General features: G+C 45.3%; 1 protein-coding gene and 1 long non-coding RNA gene across 3 annotated transcripts in view; one reads left to right on the top strand and one right to left on the bottom strand.

Moving 5' to 3' along the window:
- Positions 1-7,381, top strand: part of CWF19L2 (CWF19 like cell cycle control factor 2) — a 177,414-nt gene extending 170,033 nt beyond the window's left edge. The window contains exon 19 of the mRNA XM_056561619.1: positions 7,227-7,381. Coding sequence (XP_056417594.1) covers positions 7,227-7,260 — 34 coding nt within the window. The 3' untranslated portion in view covers positions 7,261-7,381. The remainder of the gene's footprint in view (positions 1-7,226) is intronic.
- LOC130358410 (uncharacterized) overlaps positions 1-18,144 on the bottom strand; it is a 177,142-nt gene that overhangs the window by 45,784 nt on the left and 113,214 nt on the right. The window lies entirely within an intron of this gene.

The raw sequence follows: 18,144 nt of genomic DNA, 5'->3' as shown, positions 1-18,144 counted from the left end.
GAAAGGAAAATGTGCTTGCACAACAATTGTATAAGCTGTCAGGAAATACCTTCACAAATTACTGTCACTTCTCAGTAATTATAGATACTAGTGTATAAAACTATATAATCTCATATACATCACTTATAATTAATTATCTTATTGACTGTAATTTCACAAAGGATCTCGAACTGCCAGGTATATCTCCTATATATAAAAAAATATTTTTCCTTTAATATTGACATAGCAGTTATTCTCCAACTCCATGTCCCCATAAAATTCCTGCTACATATTGTAAACTAATAATTCTACCAATATTCAAAGTTAAAGGGGTATTCTGGACATAGACATCTTATCCCCTATCCAAAGGATAGGGTATAAGATGTCTAATCGCAGCTGGGGCCCCCCGCAATCTCCATGCAGCACCTACATTCTTTGCTGGGCTGCTGATCCAGTCTCTGTAACCGCTGTGTTGGCGTTACGTCAGGCCACGCCCCCTCCATTCATGTGTATGGGTGGGGGTGTGACGTGACCCAACAAGAGGTTTCCGAGACTGGAGCAGCAGCCCGGCAAAGAATGGCAGGTGCTGCATGGAGATCAAAGGGGGGTTCCCAGTGGCGGGACCCCCGCGATCAGACATCTTATCCCTCTATCTAAATGTTCTGAACGCTGGGCAGAGGAGTACCCCTTTAAGATATCACTTCAAACTTATTTAAAGCTTCTGCATACTTCTGCCCAAAAGTAAAACCTTTACAGATAGCTTAACTCTCTTTTCTATTACGCCTTACACCTAGGAAATGAAGGTTCTTAATCTTCTCTGCCCCCAATGCAAAAAAATAAGATTAGAACAGGGAATTCTCTTCATAGAAGGAGACGTGCTCAGAAATTCTATCTCTACGGATGATTAGACTCCTGCTCTGCACACTAAAATGTATTACCGGGAATCTAAAACCTGTCCTAGTTATATTTATTATTGTACTGTGCGACTGACATTTTGTGAATTGATTATTTATAGACATTTATACACTAGAGAGACAGTTTGCTTCCTTCAGGAGGAGACTTCATTTGCATACTTTTTACCCAGAGCGCATTGCCTGTAAGGCTCCCTGCACCAGCTGGATCTCCTCTAATGAACCAGTGTCCCCAAGAGGATAACAATGCACCTTAAAAATGTAAGGTAACAAAATGCTTTAAAGGGGTACTCCGCCCCTAGACATCTTATCCCCCAAAGGATAGGGGATAAGATGTCTGATCGCTGGGGACCCCCCCCCCCCCCCCCCCCGATCTCCCTGCTGCACCTGGCATTCGTTTAGAGCATTGGGTGCAGCGCCGGAGGCTCGTGACGTCATAGCCACGCCTCCTCAATGCAAGTCTATGTGACATCACTGCCACGCCTCCTTAAAGGGGTACTCCATTGCTAGACATCTACGTGTGGGAGGCCGTGGTCATGACTTCACACCAAGCCCCCTTGTGACATCACGACCCCGGCCTCCCATACTCGGCATTCTCAAAATAATGTACAGATCGCCGGGTGTCTGCACGGAGATAGTGGGGGTCCAGCTGCAGAACCCCTGCAAACAGACATCTTATCCCCTATCCTATGCATAGGGGATAAGATGTCTAGCAATGGAGTACCCCTTTAATGGAAGTCTGCAGGGCGGACATTGAGGGGACGGGGCGTGACGTCACACGGGGAGCGGAGTTATGACGTCACAGACTTCCGTTCCCTTGGTCGCGACCCAGGCCCTCCAGCGCTTCCAGACAAGAAGCAGGTGGGTGCCGCATGCTATATTGCGGGGGTCCCCAGCGGCGGAACCCCGCGATCAGACATCTTATCTCCTATCCTTTGGATAGGGGATAAGATGTCTAGGGGTGGAGTACCCCTTTAAGGACCATGGACGTGTATACACGTCCAGGCTGAATGCACATTCAGCCATTAGGACGTGTATACTCGTCCATGGCTCTCCTCGGTGCTGCCCAGTGCACCCACGAGATCGCGGCAGGGACTCGGCTGTAACACACAGTTGGGATGCCGGGACCGAACTAAACTTCAGTCCCGGCAGTTTAACCCTTACAGCCGCGGTTGGAAGTGACCGCGGGCTGCAAGTGTAATGACAGAGGGAGGGACCTGCCGCACTGCCGGGACCGAAGACAACTTCGGTCCCGGCAAATTAACTCTTACAGGCGCGGTCGGAAGCGACCGCGAGCTGTAAGGAGTTTTGACAGAGGGAGGGGGCTCCCTCTGTCTCTCCTATAGCACCTTGCAACGACCGCAGGGTGCTGCTGCTTACCTGGGCAGCCGGGGGTCTTTGCCCTGGTTATTGCCTGTGAGGACGTGCCAGAGGCGCGTCCTCATATGCTGCCTGCTAGTGTAAAACTAGCAGGCAGCATATAGTTGCAATGCTTTGGAATACTAAGTATTCCAAAGCATAAAAAAAAGTGTAAAAAAATATAAAATAAATAAGTGTAAAAAAGAAAGTGTAAAGACAATAAGTGTAAAAAAAAAGTGTAAAAAGAATGTAAAATAAAATGTAAAAAAGTGTAAAAAAAATTATAAAAATATATTTATTAAATAAATATAATCAAAAATAAAAATGCATAATGTGTGGGATCACACGGGCACATCCGCAGCATATTACGTGCTGCGGATGCCCGCCAACAGTCACAATAATGCGCTCCCTGGTGCGGCTAGGTAGCTTTATGTGTCCACTCATAGCGGCGGATTTCCCGCCGGCAGTCATGAGCGGACACACTGATCTACCCAGCCACCGCAGTGATCTCGCCCTTGTGACTGCTGGGGGGCATCCGCGGTGTGAAATAAGCCGCGGATGTGCTCTGTGCCCCTACACTGCGTCCCGTTTATACTGCGATTGTGCAGTGTTAGAGGTATCCGTCAGCATCACGTCAAAAAGAGTGAAGCTGATGTATACTGTAGCAGCTCCATTTATTTCTTAATGAGACGGGTACAGTATACATTGGCATCACTTTTTTGACATGACAACTGACACCTATACTGCAGAAACGCAGTATGAATGGGGACTATTCATATAATGATGCCCTGAAAGCCAAATGGGCTCTTCTCCTTCTTGGTCCTACCAGGCGGTCAAGCAACCAGATATAGCCTAAGTAGAGGTACTGCCCAGCCTGGGACGAACAGGGTGATAAAATATGGGGCGCATTTCCTCCATTTCAAAAGCGACTTACCAAAATGATGTCCCACAAATAAAGAATTTGTGGGGAAAAAAAGCTAATTGCTATATTTTCCACTGACTTTGAAATAATTCTAGCCACACAATAAGGGCTCAACGTACTCACTTTTCCCCTAGGTGAATACTTTAGGGGGCGTAGTTTTGAAAATGGGGTCACTTCTGGGGGTGCGGTATTGTTCTGACAGCTAAAATGCTTTGCAAGTTGAAGTGCGGACTATAATTTGAATAATGATATCCTGAAAGCCAAATGGTGCTCCTCTCCTTTTGGGTCCCACCGTGTGGCCATTCAACAAAATATGGTTGAAGCGGGGGTATTACCGAACACGGGACGAACAGCGTAATAAAATATGGGGCGCATTTTCTACTTTTCAAATGCAATGTACAAAAAATATGTCCCACAAATGCCGCAATTGTGAAAAAAGAAAATTTACATTTTTCCACTGATTTTGTATCCATTCCAGCCACACAAAAAGGACTCAAAGTACTCCCTTTTGGTCTAGGGGAATACTTTAGGGGGTGTAGTTTCCAAAATGGGGTCACTTGTGGGGGTTTTATATGGTTCTGGCAGCTAAAACCCTTTGCAGGCATGAAGTGTGGCCTACAATCCATTCAGCCTAAAATGATGCCCTGAAAGCCAAATGGCGCTCCTCTCCTTCTGGGTCCTACCACGCCGCCAAGGAACCAAATATGGCCTAATTGGGGGTATTTCCAAACACGGGCCGAGCAGCTTATTAAAATATAGGGTGCATTTCTTGCAATATCAGAAGTGATGTACAAAAAATATGTCCCACAAATTTTGAATTTTTAACACTGACTTTGTAATAATTCCTGCCAAAAAACTATGGTGTTAAAATACTCACTGTACCCCCTAGCGAATACCTTGAGGGGTTTAGTTTTTAAAATGGGGTCATTTGGGGGGTGTTCCTATGTTCTACTACCTTCAAACTTCTGCAAACCTTGCATAGCACATAAAAAAAAGATGTGCTTTTCAAAATTTCAAGTTAAATTGTTAGGCTTCTAATTCCTTTAAAATGTGAATTAAAAACAAAAAAAATGCTGTCAAAATAAAGTAGACATCTGAAAGTATAAGTTTCATAAACTATTTGGTCAGTAAGTATAAATTTATGCAACCTATTAGTGTTAAAATAGCAAAAAATCATAATTTTTTTTTAAATTTCATGATTTTTTGCATTGTAAAAATAAAAACTACAAATGATATCGGCTTACTTTTACTATGTACATGAAGGACAACTTGTGACAAAAAAACAATGTCAGAATTATCGCGATTGGCAAAACGTTACCAGAGTTATTCTCTAATAATGACAGACATCCCCGATTTGAAAAAACAGGCCTGGTCTTTCAGGGGCGTACAGGTTTATTTGTGTTGGTCCTTAAGGGGTTAAAAACTGCCAGAAAAAAAACCAAGTGGAATCTTAGCCTTTAGGCAAATAAACATATGTTGATTGACAATAACATTAAAAACCACCTGCTTAATAACATGTAGGTTCCCCTCATCCCACCGAAACACAAGACTTCTAGATGTCTCTTGGCATCTGGCATGAAGAAAATGAAAGAATAATGTAGAGGTTCTTGTGTAGGCTTTGTAAGCAGGAATTCCCCCTGCACTGCGCATCAGCAGAACTTATAAAGAGACTTACCCTGCCGACGTACACCGGAGTCCACCTACAGAATACAGCTCATTACTGCTAATATCTGCTCGGTCCGAACGGATCCACTGAACTATACAACATAGGATAAAACAGCCCAGACTACGAAAGGGGAAGAGGTGTCCTACATCTAACCTCTCTTTATTCCCAAAATCCTGTTGACAGACACTATTACTTTTTGTTTATTATCAAAGTTTGGCGGACTATAGGTCACAGCAGACCAAGAAGTATATAAATTGTTGCATTAACCCCTTAAGGACCCGGGCTTTTTCCTTTTTTTCATTTTCAATTTTTCCTCCTTAACGTTAAAAACCATAACTCTCTAAAATTTTCACCTAAAATTCTATATGATGGCTTATTTTTTGCATCACTAATTCTACTTTGTAATAATATCAGTCATTTTACCCAAAAATCTACGGTGAAACGGGAAAAAAAATCAATGTGCGACAAAATTGATGAAAAACACTATTTTGTAAATTTTGGGGGCTTCCGTTTCTACGTAGTACATTTTTCGGCAAAAATGATACCTTATCTTTATTCTGAAGGTCCATACAATTAAAATGATATCGTACTTGTATAGGTTTGATTTTGTATCACTTCAGAAAAAAAATCATGAATACATGCAGGAAAATGTATACGTTTAAAATGTCATCTTCTGACCCCTATAACTTTTTTATTTTTCTGTGCTCAGGGCGGTATGAGGACTCATTTTTTGCGCCGTGATCTGAAGTTTTTAGTGGTACCATTTTTGTTCTGATCAGACTCATGCCATTGAACGTGCGGTTTAAAAAGCGGTATATTTTTATAATCCGGACATTTCCGCACGCAGCGATACCACATTTTTTTTTTTTTTTATTTACACTGTTTTTTTTATTCTTGGAAATGCCGGGTGATTCAAACTTTTATTAGGGGAAGGGATAATTGAAAGGCTTAATGTTTTTTTTTACACTTTTCTTATGCAATATTATAGCTCCTATAGGGGGGGCTATAACATTGCATTAACTGATCTTTAACACTGATTGATGCATCTCCATAGGAATGGATCAATCAGTGTTTTCGGCGATTGATTGCTCAAGCCTGGATCTCAGGCTTGAAGCCTTCATTCGGCGATCGGACAGCACAGGAGAAGGTAAGAAGACCTCCTCCTGTGCTACAGCTGTTCGGGATGCCGCGATTATACTGCGGCGATCCCGAACAGCTCCCTGAGCTAGCCAGGCACTTTTACTTTCCTTTTTAGCTGCTAAAGGGTTAATAGTGCGCGGCACCGCGATCAGTGCCGCGTGCTATTAGAGGCGGGTCCCAGCTTCACTATGACGCCGGGCCCGCCGCTATATGATGCGGAGTTACCGTGTGACCCCGCGTTATATAGCAGCACCGGGACCCAGGACGTACCCATACGTCCTGGGTCCTTAAGAGGTTAAAGGGGTACTCTGGTGGTAAACATTTTTGTTTAAATCAACTGGTGCCAGAAAGTTAAACAGATTTGTAAATTACTTCTATTAAAAAATCTTTATACTTCCAGTTCTTATTAGCTGCTGAATACAGAGGAAATTATTTTCTTTTTGGAACACAGAGCTGTCTGCTGACATCATGACCACAGTGCTCTCTGATGACATCTCTGTCCATTTTAGGAACTGTCCAGAACAGCATATGTTTGCTATGGGGATTTTCTCCTACTCTGGACAGTTCTTAAAATGGACAGAGATGTCAGCAGAGAGCTCTGTGCTCGTGATGTCAGCAGAAAGCACTGTGTTCCAAAAAGAAAATAATTTCCTCTGTAGTATTCAGCAGCTAATAAGTACTGGAAGGATTAATATTTTTAAATAGAAGTAATTTACAAATCTGTTTAACTTTCTGGCAACAGTTGATTTAAACAAAGAAAAGTTTTCCACTGGAGTACCCCTTTAAATACATTAGTATATGAAAATCGGCAGTTTTTTTTAAATGTGAAAATGGTGCCTGACATGCGTTTTACTGTGTGTGAACATGGCCTAAACTGTGGGAGGCCCTGTCACTCTAGTAGAGTCTAGCAACTTTTTGAATGGCTGCTGCGTGGCATATAATGAAATCATAATTTATTTTTCTTCTGTTTACAAATATTTTGCCTCTCTCGAGTGTTCTGGAATGGATATGTGTCAGGCAGGAAGATACATTATTAGTTTACCAGTAATTAATAACAATTAGCGCTCATTATATTATTTTCATACAAAATGTTATCAGCTAAAAATGCAATTAATCTCAATGTATCTCAGGGCTGATTATTTAAGATTGCCTCGGCTTGACAGCAGAAGCCAGCTCCTAAATGATATGATGGCCTATATTCACCGCATGGCAGAGATTAATGAAGTTCTAATGTTTTATTCATTCACAGGCAGAAATGCAGATCTCCAGGCTACAAGACGTGATGTGATGGAGGAAACGTCACTGCTCCAGAACTTCAGGGCCCGTATGGTAGAAGAACAGGATTGACTTTAATCAAAGTTATTCCGGCCTTTGATGATATAAACCTTCTACACTATGTGCACATCAGAGATGGCTGTTTTTTTTACATTAAAGGGGTACTCCGGCGCTTAGACATCTTATCCCCTATCCAAAGGATAGGGGATAAGATGCCTGATCGTGGGGGTCCCACTGCTGGTGACCCCCGTGATCTTGCACGCTGCACCCCGTTAAAATCAGTCCCTGGAGCGTGTTCACTCCAGGTCTGATTACTGTTGATCACGGGGCCGGAGCATTGTGACGTTAAGGCTCCGCCCCGTGTGACATCATGCTCCGCCCCCTCAATGCAAGGCTATGGGAGGGGGCGTGACAGATGCTCAATTGGGTTTAGGTCTGGAGACATTCTTGGTCAGTCCATCACCTTTACCCTCAACTTTTTAGCAAGGCAGTGGTGGTCTTGGAGGTGTTTGGGGTTGTTATCATGTTGGAATACTGTCCTGGGGCCCAGTCTCCAAAGGGAGGGGATCATGCTCTGCTTCAGGATTACACAGTACATGTTGGCCCTCAGGGTTCCCCAATGAACTGTAGCTCCCCAGTGCCAGCAGCACTCATGCAAGCCCAGTCTTTGTGCTCCTCATGTTGTTGCCACCACGCACGCTTGACACTATCTGAACCAAATACGTTTATCTTAGTCTCATTGAGCACAGGACTTGGTTCCAGTAATTCATGTCCTTAGTCTGTTTGTCTTCAGTAAACTGTTTTCAGGCTTTCTTGTGCTTAAAGGGGTACTCCGGTGGAAAACTTTTATTTTTTAGATCACTGGTGCCAGAAAGTTAAACAGATTTGTAAATTACTTCGATTAAAAAGTAGCTAGTGAATACCACAGAGGAAATTATTTTCTTTTTGGAGCACAGAGCTCTCTGCTGACATCATGACCACAGTGCTCTCTGCTGACATCTCTGTCCATTTTAAGAACTGTCCAGAGTAAGAGAAAATCCCCATAGCAAACATATGCTGCTCTGGACAGTTCCTAAAATGTACAGAGATGTCAGCAGGGAGCACTGTGCTCCAAAAATAAAATAATTTCTTCTGTGGTATTCAGCAGCTAATAAGTACTCGAAGGATTAAGATTTTTTTATAGAAGTAATTTACAAATCTATTTAACGTTCTGGCACCAGTTGATTTAAAAAAAAAAAGTTTTCCACCGGAGTACCCCTTTAAATGGGTTCTCCGATGGAAAACTATTTTTTTTAATCAACTGGTGCCAGAAAGTTAAATAGATTTGTAAATTACTTCTATTTAAAAATCTTAATCCTTCCAGTATTTATCAGCTGCTGTATGCTCCACAGGAAGTTCTTTTCTTTTTGAATTTCTTTCCAGTCTGAGCACAGTGCTCTCTGCTGACACCTCTGTCCATGTCAGGAACTGTCCAGAGCAGGAGAGGTTTGCTATGGGGATTTGCTCCTGCTCTGGACAGTTCCTGACATGGACAGAGATGTCAGCAGAGAGCACTGTGCTCAGACAGAAAATAAATTCAAAAAGAAAAGAACTTCCTGTGGAGCATACAGCAGCCGATAAGTACTGGAAGGATTAAGATTTTTAAATAGAAGTAATATACAAATCTGTTTAACTTTCTGGCACCAGTTGATATTAGATTTGTTTTTCACCGGAGTACCCCTTTAATCATTAGGAGAGACTTCCTTTTGAAATGACAGCCAAGTAATCAATTTGCACTCATTATTCTATATCACAAAGATAGCTTCTCGTGTACGTGCACTCGACTTCTTTGGTCAACCATCGTGAGGCCTGTTCTGAGTGAAACCTGTCCGCTGTATGGTCTTTCACACTGTGCTGCAGCTCAGTTTCAGGGTCTTGACAATCTTATAGCCTATGAAATTTTTATGTAGAGCAACATTTTTTTTACATCCTTAGAGAGTTCTTTGCTATGAGGTGCCATGCTGAACTTCCAGTGACTAGTATTAGAGAGTGTGAGAGCAATAACACCAAAGTAAAGACACCTGCTCTCCACACACCTAAGACCTTGTAACACTAACAAGTCACATGACATCGGGGAGAGAAAATGACTAATCGGGCCATATCTGGACATTTGCACTTAGTACACTCTTGCGTTGCAAAGGTTTAGGCATTAAAGGGGTACTCTGCTGCTAGCCATCTTATCATCTATCCTTTGGATGTCTGATCGCAGGGGGTCACGCTGCTGGGGCCCCCCGCAATTTCTCCCTCAGCACTCGGCATTGCAAACTTTATTGCATACATCAAAGGTGGAGACAGGACATGATCATTGTTTTGACGCATTTCGGGTTTTCTCTCTAAAGTGCCCCTGTCATTCTAAAAATCTTCTTGACATTTTACAGAGGCACGTCAAACGTTTTGATCGGTCAGGGTTTGAGAGCCAGGAACAGTTTAATACACCCAGGTCTATGATTCAGGTGGAGACAGGGCCGGACTGGGTGTGAAAACCAGCCCTGGAAAAAATTACATACCAGCCCCATAGTGTTGCGTCATTATACCAGCACGTCGTCATTTTCTTGTTCATAAAAGGTAAAATCATGCATTTTAAAGCATATTAGTTCCCCCACATTAGGGACAGTATAGTTCCCCCCACATTAGGTGAAGTATAGTTCCCCCCACATTAGGTGCAGTATAGTTCCCCCCACATTAGGTGCAGTATAGTTCACCCCACATTAGGTGCAGCATAGTTCCCCCTACATTAGGGGCAGTATAGTTCCCCCACATTAGGTGCAGTATAGTTCCCCCACATTAGGTGCAGTATAGTTCCCCCACATTAGGTGCAGTATAGTTCCCCCACATTAGGTGCAGTATAGTTCCCCCACATTAGGTGCAGTATAGTTCCCCCCACATTAGGTGCAGTACAGTTCCCCCCACATTAGGTGCAGTATAGTTCCCCCCACATTAGGTGCAGTATGTTCCCCCCACATTAGGTGCAGTATAGTTCCCCACATTAGGTGCAGTATAGTTCCCCCACATTAGGTGCTGTACAGTTCCCCACATTAGGTTCAGTACAGTCCCCATATTAGGTGCAGTATAATTCTCCACATTAGGTGCAGTCACTGAGGACAAGCAGGGCTCTGTACACTGAGGACAAGCAGGGCTCTGTACACTGAGGACAGCCCTCCCCCCAATCCTCAAGTAGAAAAACAAAGACACCCCCCCCACCCCCGCATCTCCCACCTGCCAGCTAGCTGTTGGAAGACTAGACTCCCAGCATGCTCTTACAGTGAGGACATGCTAGGAGTTGTAGTCCTACCAGCTAGCCAGTGGGAGGTAGATTCGGGCAGATGGCCGGGGAGCGGAGCTTCACAAAAAGTTGTACAAAAAGTAGCAGTTTGCGACTTTTTGTGCACCTTTTTTAAAAATGCTACAGCACGTTTTGTAAGCCAGGTCTGACTTGGCTTAAATTTGCGACGTTTTTTAAGGGGGTTTGGACTGGGACCAAAAATACACCCTGATATTTAAGAATAAGCAGTCCATTTGTTTTTTTAGGTGGGGTCTGAATGCTGGGACCTCCACCAATCATCTCGCTTCAAGTTGCTCTCCAGCTGTTGCAAAGCTACAACTCCCATCATGTCTGGAGCCTCAGGCATTATGGTATGAAGGCCACAGATTGGAGTACAGTGTCCCCATCATCACTGCAGAACTTACAAATTACAGCAGTGATGGGACAGTCAGGAGAATACACAATGATATCACTGACCTGAGTGATGTCTTCTCTGTTGTCTTTACTTTTCCTCTGGTCCAGACGCCAGGTCTTCTTCCAGCTCCATCTTCTCTGCAGAGTCTGAGGCCCAAATTTCATTGTCTCCTCACTATGTCAGCAGATCCTCATCCTCTGTATGACGACAATAATCATTATAATACTGCCAGATACTGTGCCCTAAATAAAATACTGCCACACACTGTAGACTGTACCCACTGAATGTAATACAGCCACACACTGTACCCACTGAATATAATACTGCCATACACTGCGCCCCAAATATAATACTGCCATACACTGAGCCCTGAATATATTACTGCCATACACTGAGCCCTGGATATAATACTGCCATACACTGCGCCCCAAATATAATACTGCCATACACTGCGCCCTGAATATAATACTGCCATACACTGTGCCCCAAATATAATACTACCATACACTGAGCCATGAATATAATACTGCCATACACTGCGCCCTGAATATAATACTGCCATACACTGAGCCATGAATATAATACTGCCATACACTGCACCCCAAATATAATACTGCCATACACTGAGGCCTGAATATAATACTGCCATACACTGTGCCCTGAATATAATACTGCCATACACTGTACCCTGAATATAATACTGCCATACACTGCGCCCTGAACATAATACTGCCATACACTGTGCTCTGAATATAATACTGCCATGCACTGTGCCCTAAACATAATATTGCCATTAGTCTTTGGATTAGCCTTTGGATAGGGGATAAGTTATAGATTGCAGAAGGTCCAAGCATTGAGACCCCCCACGATCTCCTGCACGGGGGCCCAGTCATTATGCCAGAAGCCGACGTCTGACCCCACAGGAAGCCGTGGTCGGCACGCTCCCTCCATGTATCTCTATGGAGTATACGGAGGGGTGTGTCGGCCGGCACTTTGTGCGAGGTCGACATACCTCTTTTCCAGCTGACTGCCAAGGCCCGTACTGGAGATCGCGGGGGTCCCAGCGCTTGGACCCCCCCACAATCTATAACTTATCCCATATTCTTTGGACCCCGCATCTATCAATCATGCATATACGCCTCCCCCTTATCCTTGGTTTCCTCAGCCTCACACCTCCCCAAACCCCCCCCCCCCATCCTTGTTATCCTGACCAACACCCCCCAGCCTGCCCCACTTCAATCATAAATATATACCCCTCCCCTCATCCTTGGTCCTAACCCCCCCAGCCTCCCCCCCATTAATCATAAATATACACCCCCCTCATCCTTGGTCTTAACCCCCCAGCCTCCCCTCCCATCAATCATAAATATACACCCCCCCCCCTCATCCTTGGTCCTAACCCCCCAGCCTCCCCCCCTTCAATCATAAATATACCCCCCCCCCCTCATCCTTGGTCCAAACCCCCCAGCCTCCTCCCCATCAATCATAAATATACACCCCCCCCTCATCTTTGGTCCTAACCCCCCAGCCTCCCCCCCATCAATCATAAATATACAACCCCCCCCCCTCATCCTTGGTCCTAACCCCCCAGCCTCCCCCCCCCATCAATCATAAATATACAACCCCCTCCCCTCATCCTTGGTCCTAACCCCCCAGCCTCCCCCCCCATCAATCATAAATATACACCCCCCTCATCCTTGGTCCTAACCACCCAGCCTCCCCCTTCAATAATAAATATACACCCCCCCCTCATTCTTGGTCCCAACCCCCCAGCCTCCCCCCCCATCAATCATAAATATACACCCCCCCTCATTCTTGGTCCTAACCCCCCAGCCTCCCCCCCATCAATCATAAATATACACCCCCACTCATCCTTGGTCCTAACCCCCCAGCCTCCCCCCATCAATCATAAATATACACCCCCCCCCTCATCCTTGGTCCTAACCCCCCCCAGCCTCCCCCCCCCATCAATCATAAATATACACCCCCCCCCTCATCCTTGGTCCTAACCACCCAGCCTCCCCCCCATTAATCATAAATATACACACCCCCATCCTTGGTCCTAACCCCCCAGCCCCCACCCCCATCAATCATAAATATACACCCCCCCTCATCCCTGGTCCTAACCCCCCAGCCTCCCCCACCCCATCAATCATAAATATACACCCCCCCCTCATCCTTGGTCCTAACCCCCAGCCTCCCCCCCATCAATCATAAATATACACCCCCCTCATCCTTGGTCCTAACCCCCCAGCCTCCCTTCCCATCAATCATAAATATACACCCCCCTCATCCTTGGTCCTAACCCCCCAGCCTCCCTTCCCATCAATCATAAATATACACCCCCCCCCCTCATCCTTGGTCCTAACCCCCCAGCCTCCCTTTCCATCAATCATAAATATACACCCCCCCCTCATCCTTGGTCCTAACCCCCAGCCTCCCCCCCATCAATCATAAATATACACCCCCCTCATCCTTGGTCTTAACCCCCCAGCCTCCCTTCCCATCAATCATAAATATACACCCCCCCTCATCCTTGGTCCTAACCCCCCAGCCTCCCTTCCCATCAATCATAAATATACACCCCCCTCATCCTTGGTCCTAACCCCCCAGCCTCCCTTCCCATCAATCATAAATATACACCCCCCCCCTCATCCTTGGTTCTAACCCCCCAGCCTCCCTTCCCATCAATCATAAATATACACCCCCCTCATCCTTGGTCCTAACCCCCCAGCCTCCCTTCCCATCAATCATAAATATACACCCCCCCCCCCCATCCTTGGTCCTAACCCACCAGCCTCCCCCCCATCAATCATAAATATACACCCCCCCTCATCCTAGGTCCTAACCCCCCAGCCTCCCCCCCATCAATCATAAATATACACCCCCCCCCTCATCCTTGGTCCTAACCCCCCAGCCTCCCCCCCATCAATCATAAATATATACCACCCCTCATCCTTGGTCCTAACCCCCCCATCAATCATAAATATACACCCCCCCCCTCATCCTTGGTCCTAACCACCCAGCCTCCCCCCCATTAATCATAAATATACACACCCCCATCCTTGGTCCTAACCCCCCAGCCTCCCCCCCATCAATCATAAATATACACCCCCCCTCATCCTAGGTCCTAACCCCCCAGCCTCCCCCCCATCAATCATAAATATACACCCCCCCTCATCCTTGGTCCTAACCCCCCAGCCTCCCCCCCATCAATCATAAATATATACCACCCCTCATCCTTGGTCCTAACCCCCCCATCAATCATAAATATACACCCCCCCCTCATCCTTGGTCCTAACCACCCAGCCTCCCCCCCATTAATCATAAATATACACACCCCATCCTTGGTCCTAACCCCCCAGCCCCCACCCCCATCAATCATAAATATACACCCCCCCTCATCCCTGGTCCTAACCCCCCAGCCTCCCCCACCCCATCAATCATAAATATACACCCCCCCCCCCCCTCATCCTTGGTCCTAACCCCCAGCCTCCCCCCCATCAATCATAAATATACACCCCCCTCATCCTTGGTCCTAACCCCCCAGCCTCCCTTCCCATCAATCATAAATATACACCCCCCTCATCCTTGGTCCTAACCCCCCAGCCTCCCTTCCCATCAATCATAAATATACACCCCCCCCCCCCTCATCCTTGGTCCTAACCCCCCAGCCTCCCTTCCCATCAATCATAAATATACACCCCCCCTCATCCTAGGTCCTAACCCCCCAGCCTCCCCCCCATCAATCATAAATATACACACCCCCCCTCATCCTTGGTCCTAACCCCCCAGCCTCCCCCCCATCAATCATAAATATATACCACCCCTCATCCTTGGTCCTAACCCCCCCATCAATCATAAATATACACCCCCCCCCTCATCCTTGGTCCTAACCCCCCAACCCCCTCATCCTTGGTCCTAACCCCCCAGCAATCATAAATATACACCCCCCTCATCCTTGGTCCTTACCACCCAGCCTCCCCCCCATTAATCATAAATATACACCACCCCCCTCATCCTTGGTCCTAACCACCCAGCCTCCCCCCCATTAATCATAAATATACACCCCCCCCCTCATCCTTGGTCCTAACCACCCAGCCTCCCTTCCCATCAATCATAAATATACACCCCCCCCTCATCCTTGGTCCTAACCCCCCAACCCCCTCATCCTTGGTCCTAACCCCCCAGCAATCATAAATATACACCCCCCTCATCCTTGGTCCTTACCACACAGCCTCCCCCCCATTAATCATAAATATACACCACCCCCCTCATCCTTGGTCCTAACCACCCAGCCTCCCCCCCATTTAATCATAAATATACACCCCCCCCCTCATCCTTGGTCCTAACCCCCCAACCCCCTCATCCTTGGTCCTAACCCCCCAGCCTCCCCCATCAATCATAATTATACACCCCTTCCTCCTTGTTCGTCACCCCCAGCCCCCCCCCCCCATATCAATAATACATATACAACACCTCCCCCCCCTCTCCTCAGTCTTACCTTAATCACACGCAGATCCGTCCCGCATTCAGCAGCAGTTCCGGGCTCCCAGCTTTACGGTGGCGTGAAGACGCAGGGGGAATGACGCCGCACGTGACGTCGCACGTGACATCGCACGTGGCTCCCCTGCGCTCCCAGGGATGGACAGGGTGGCAGACAGAGCGGGCGGACACAGACCGGAGAGGGCAGCAAATTTTCAGTCCCCCCCCCCCGGACTGCGGACCTGGCCGCCCTTAAGTGGGCGCTTGGTCCGCCTAGTTATAGAGCCGGGCCTGCAGGCGGCCTATGCGGCCGCCTGTGCAGCCCGCTGGTCCTAATTTCATGTAGGGGCCTGGAGCCCCTACGTTAATCCGGCCCCAAAGCGGCCCCAGGCCCAGCGGCCCACCGGGATAGATCCCGGTATCCCGGTAGGCCAGTCCGGGCCTGGGTGGAGACCCCGTAATGTGTAAGTCCATTGTCATCACATCCTGTCCCCAAAATCCATGCCTTTTCTCCCACATATGCAGTTTTGGGGAAATTAACATACACATGAATGATTTTAGTACCTATTTCCATAGGCTGAATTTTTAATAAGCTGTTAATTGTAGGTTGTAGAAGACCTTGTCCTAGAAAGTGTGTTTATTTATTATTCATTTTACTAAATAATCTATTAGCTGCCGTCTGGTGGGAAACAAGTTTTAAAGGATTTCGTTCTGACTCTGTGTGGAGTAGAGTTTGACAGGCAATTCTCCATGGGAAAAAATATGAAAAATAGCTCTCCTGCAGAAGGAAGAGAACTTTCTTTAGTGCCACCTATAGGAAGCTACTCTGTAAGTATTTGTGCAACCAATATAGTGCAATAAAGGAGAACTCCGGCCAAATGAATTTACCCTTATTTAGCTGTACATGCTAAAGTTATTTACAGTAACTTTGCAATGTGAAGTATAATATTTTGCTGAGCACGTACCCTGTTTCTCTCCAGGCAGGAAGTCCAGGAGATCTTATTACACTGATGACTAGCGTCTACCGTAGACAACATTTCACACTCCCTTCTCCCCAGCTCAGAAAGCTGACAGCTTCAGTGTCCCTGATTGGCTGGAGGGCAACACAACCCCCTCCCTGCAGCTCACACAGGAAACAAGAGCAGTGTGTGGAGTTCTTTGCTCACTTAGCAGGATTTTAAAAAGCTGTTTATGGGGGTTTTGAAACAAATCAGCTGGGATGCCTTGTGGAGTCGTTATACATATATAACTTATTTAAGTTTTTTTTTGTTTTTAACCATTTTTACCACTTATTGCATTACTATGTTATCACTGTTCGATTGCACCTACAACTGCCTTAAGCAATTGCAGCAGGAAGGACAGGAGCTGCTAATAGATCCCCTAGACCCCAGGGATTACCGGCATTTAAAACGTACCTGTCAGATGGCACAAAAAAAATGTTTTCTGCCTCTATCACCTACATTTCTTATAATAATACCTCTTTTCATTAACTCACAGTGTTAGAAATCCTCTCAGGGAAAGGGGGCGTGTCCCTCCTTGTGGTGGTGGGAGGTGATTGGTTTGTCTGCTTATGCAGCTTTGTCCAAGAGTCATCTCTTGTCCATGACTCATGGACAAACCTGATGCTGCTGCAGGACTGGTTAGTGTCCCAGTAGGTATTGGGACCCTAGTGGTGGGATTTTCAGGAGGAATTTTCTATATTAAATATTTTTTTTAAATTTGAAACAACCATATTACAAATGGTCTTTATTTGTAATCAGTAATAACATATAAAAAGTTTTTGGATCTGATAGTGGCCATTTAATGTTTAAATGCTGTGATAGCTATTGATCACTGCATTTAACCATTTAAATAATGTACAACGGAGATAGCTTTGATGTCCGCCATTACCAGCAAATGTCAGCTACTGATAGCAGCCGGAATCTGCCGGTTATGACACGTACCCAACCTGAAGGGCCCGCACCATATTCCCCTCACCCAACCCATGAGGTACCGGAATGCCATGGGACAGGAAGGAGTTAAGGACACAGCCAGCTTCATTTTTTGCATCTTTGTTTTTTCCTCTTCACCTTCTAAGAGCCATAACTCTTTTATTTTTCATCTACAGACCTATATGAGGCTTGTAATTTGTAATGACTATTATTTTACCATAAAATGTACAGAACAGCTAAAAAAATTCAATTTTTTTGGAGAAATGTAAAAGAAAACCGCAATTTTGCAAATTTTGGAGGGTTTTGTTTTTATGCAGTGCACTTTACTGTAACATTGACATGTTCCCTTTATTCTGTGAGTCAATAGGATTAAGATGATACCCATGGTCACATAGCTTTTCTATTATTGTACTATTTTTTTTTTTATAAAACTCAAATTTTTTAACTTCCTAATTTTTCCATATACGAGGATCCTTTTTTGCACTGTGATCTGTATTTTTATCAGTACCACCTTTGCGCATATAGGACTTTTTGATCACCTTTTATTTATTTTATGGACAATTTTGGGATTTTTTAAAAAGTTTATACTGTTTACTGTACTGGATTATAAACATTAGATTTTAATAGTTTGCACATTTCTGCACACAGCAATACCAAATATGGAAATGGGAAAAGAGGGTGATTTGAATATTTTTATTGGGTTTTGAAAAAATTATTTTGAGCTTGAATTTTTTTTTTTTTTTTACATTTTTAGTTTTCA

This window comes from Hyla sarda, chromosome 2 (genome assembly GCF_029499605.1).
Source record: "Hyla sarda isolate aHylSar1 chromosome 2, aHylSar1.hap1, whole genome shotgun sequence".
Lineage (NCBI taxonomy): Eukaryota > Metazoa > Chordata > Amphibia > Anura > Hylidae > Hyla > Hyla sarda.
Note: the sequence above shows the minus strand (reverse complement) of the source record. Positions and strands in the feature narration are given on the sequence as shown.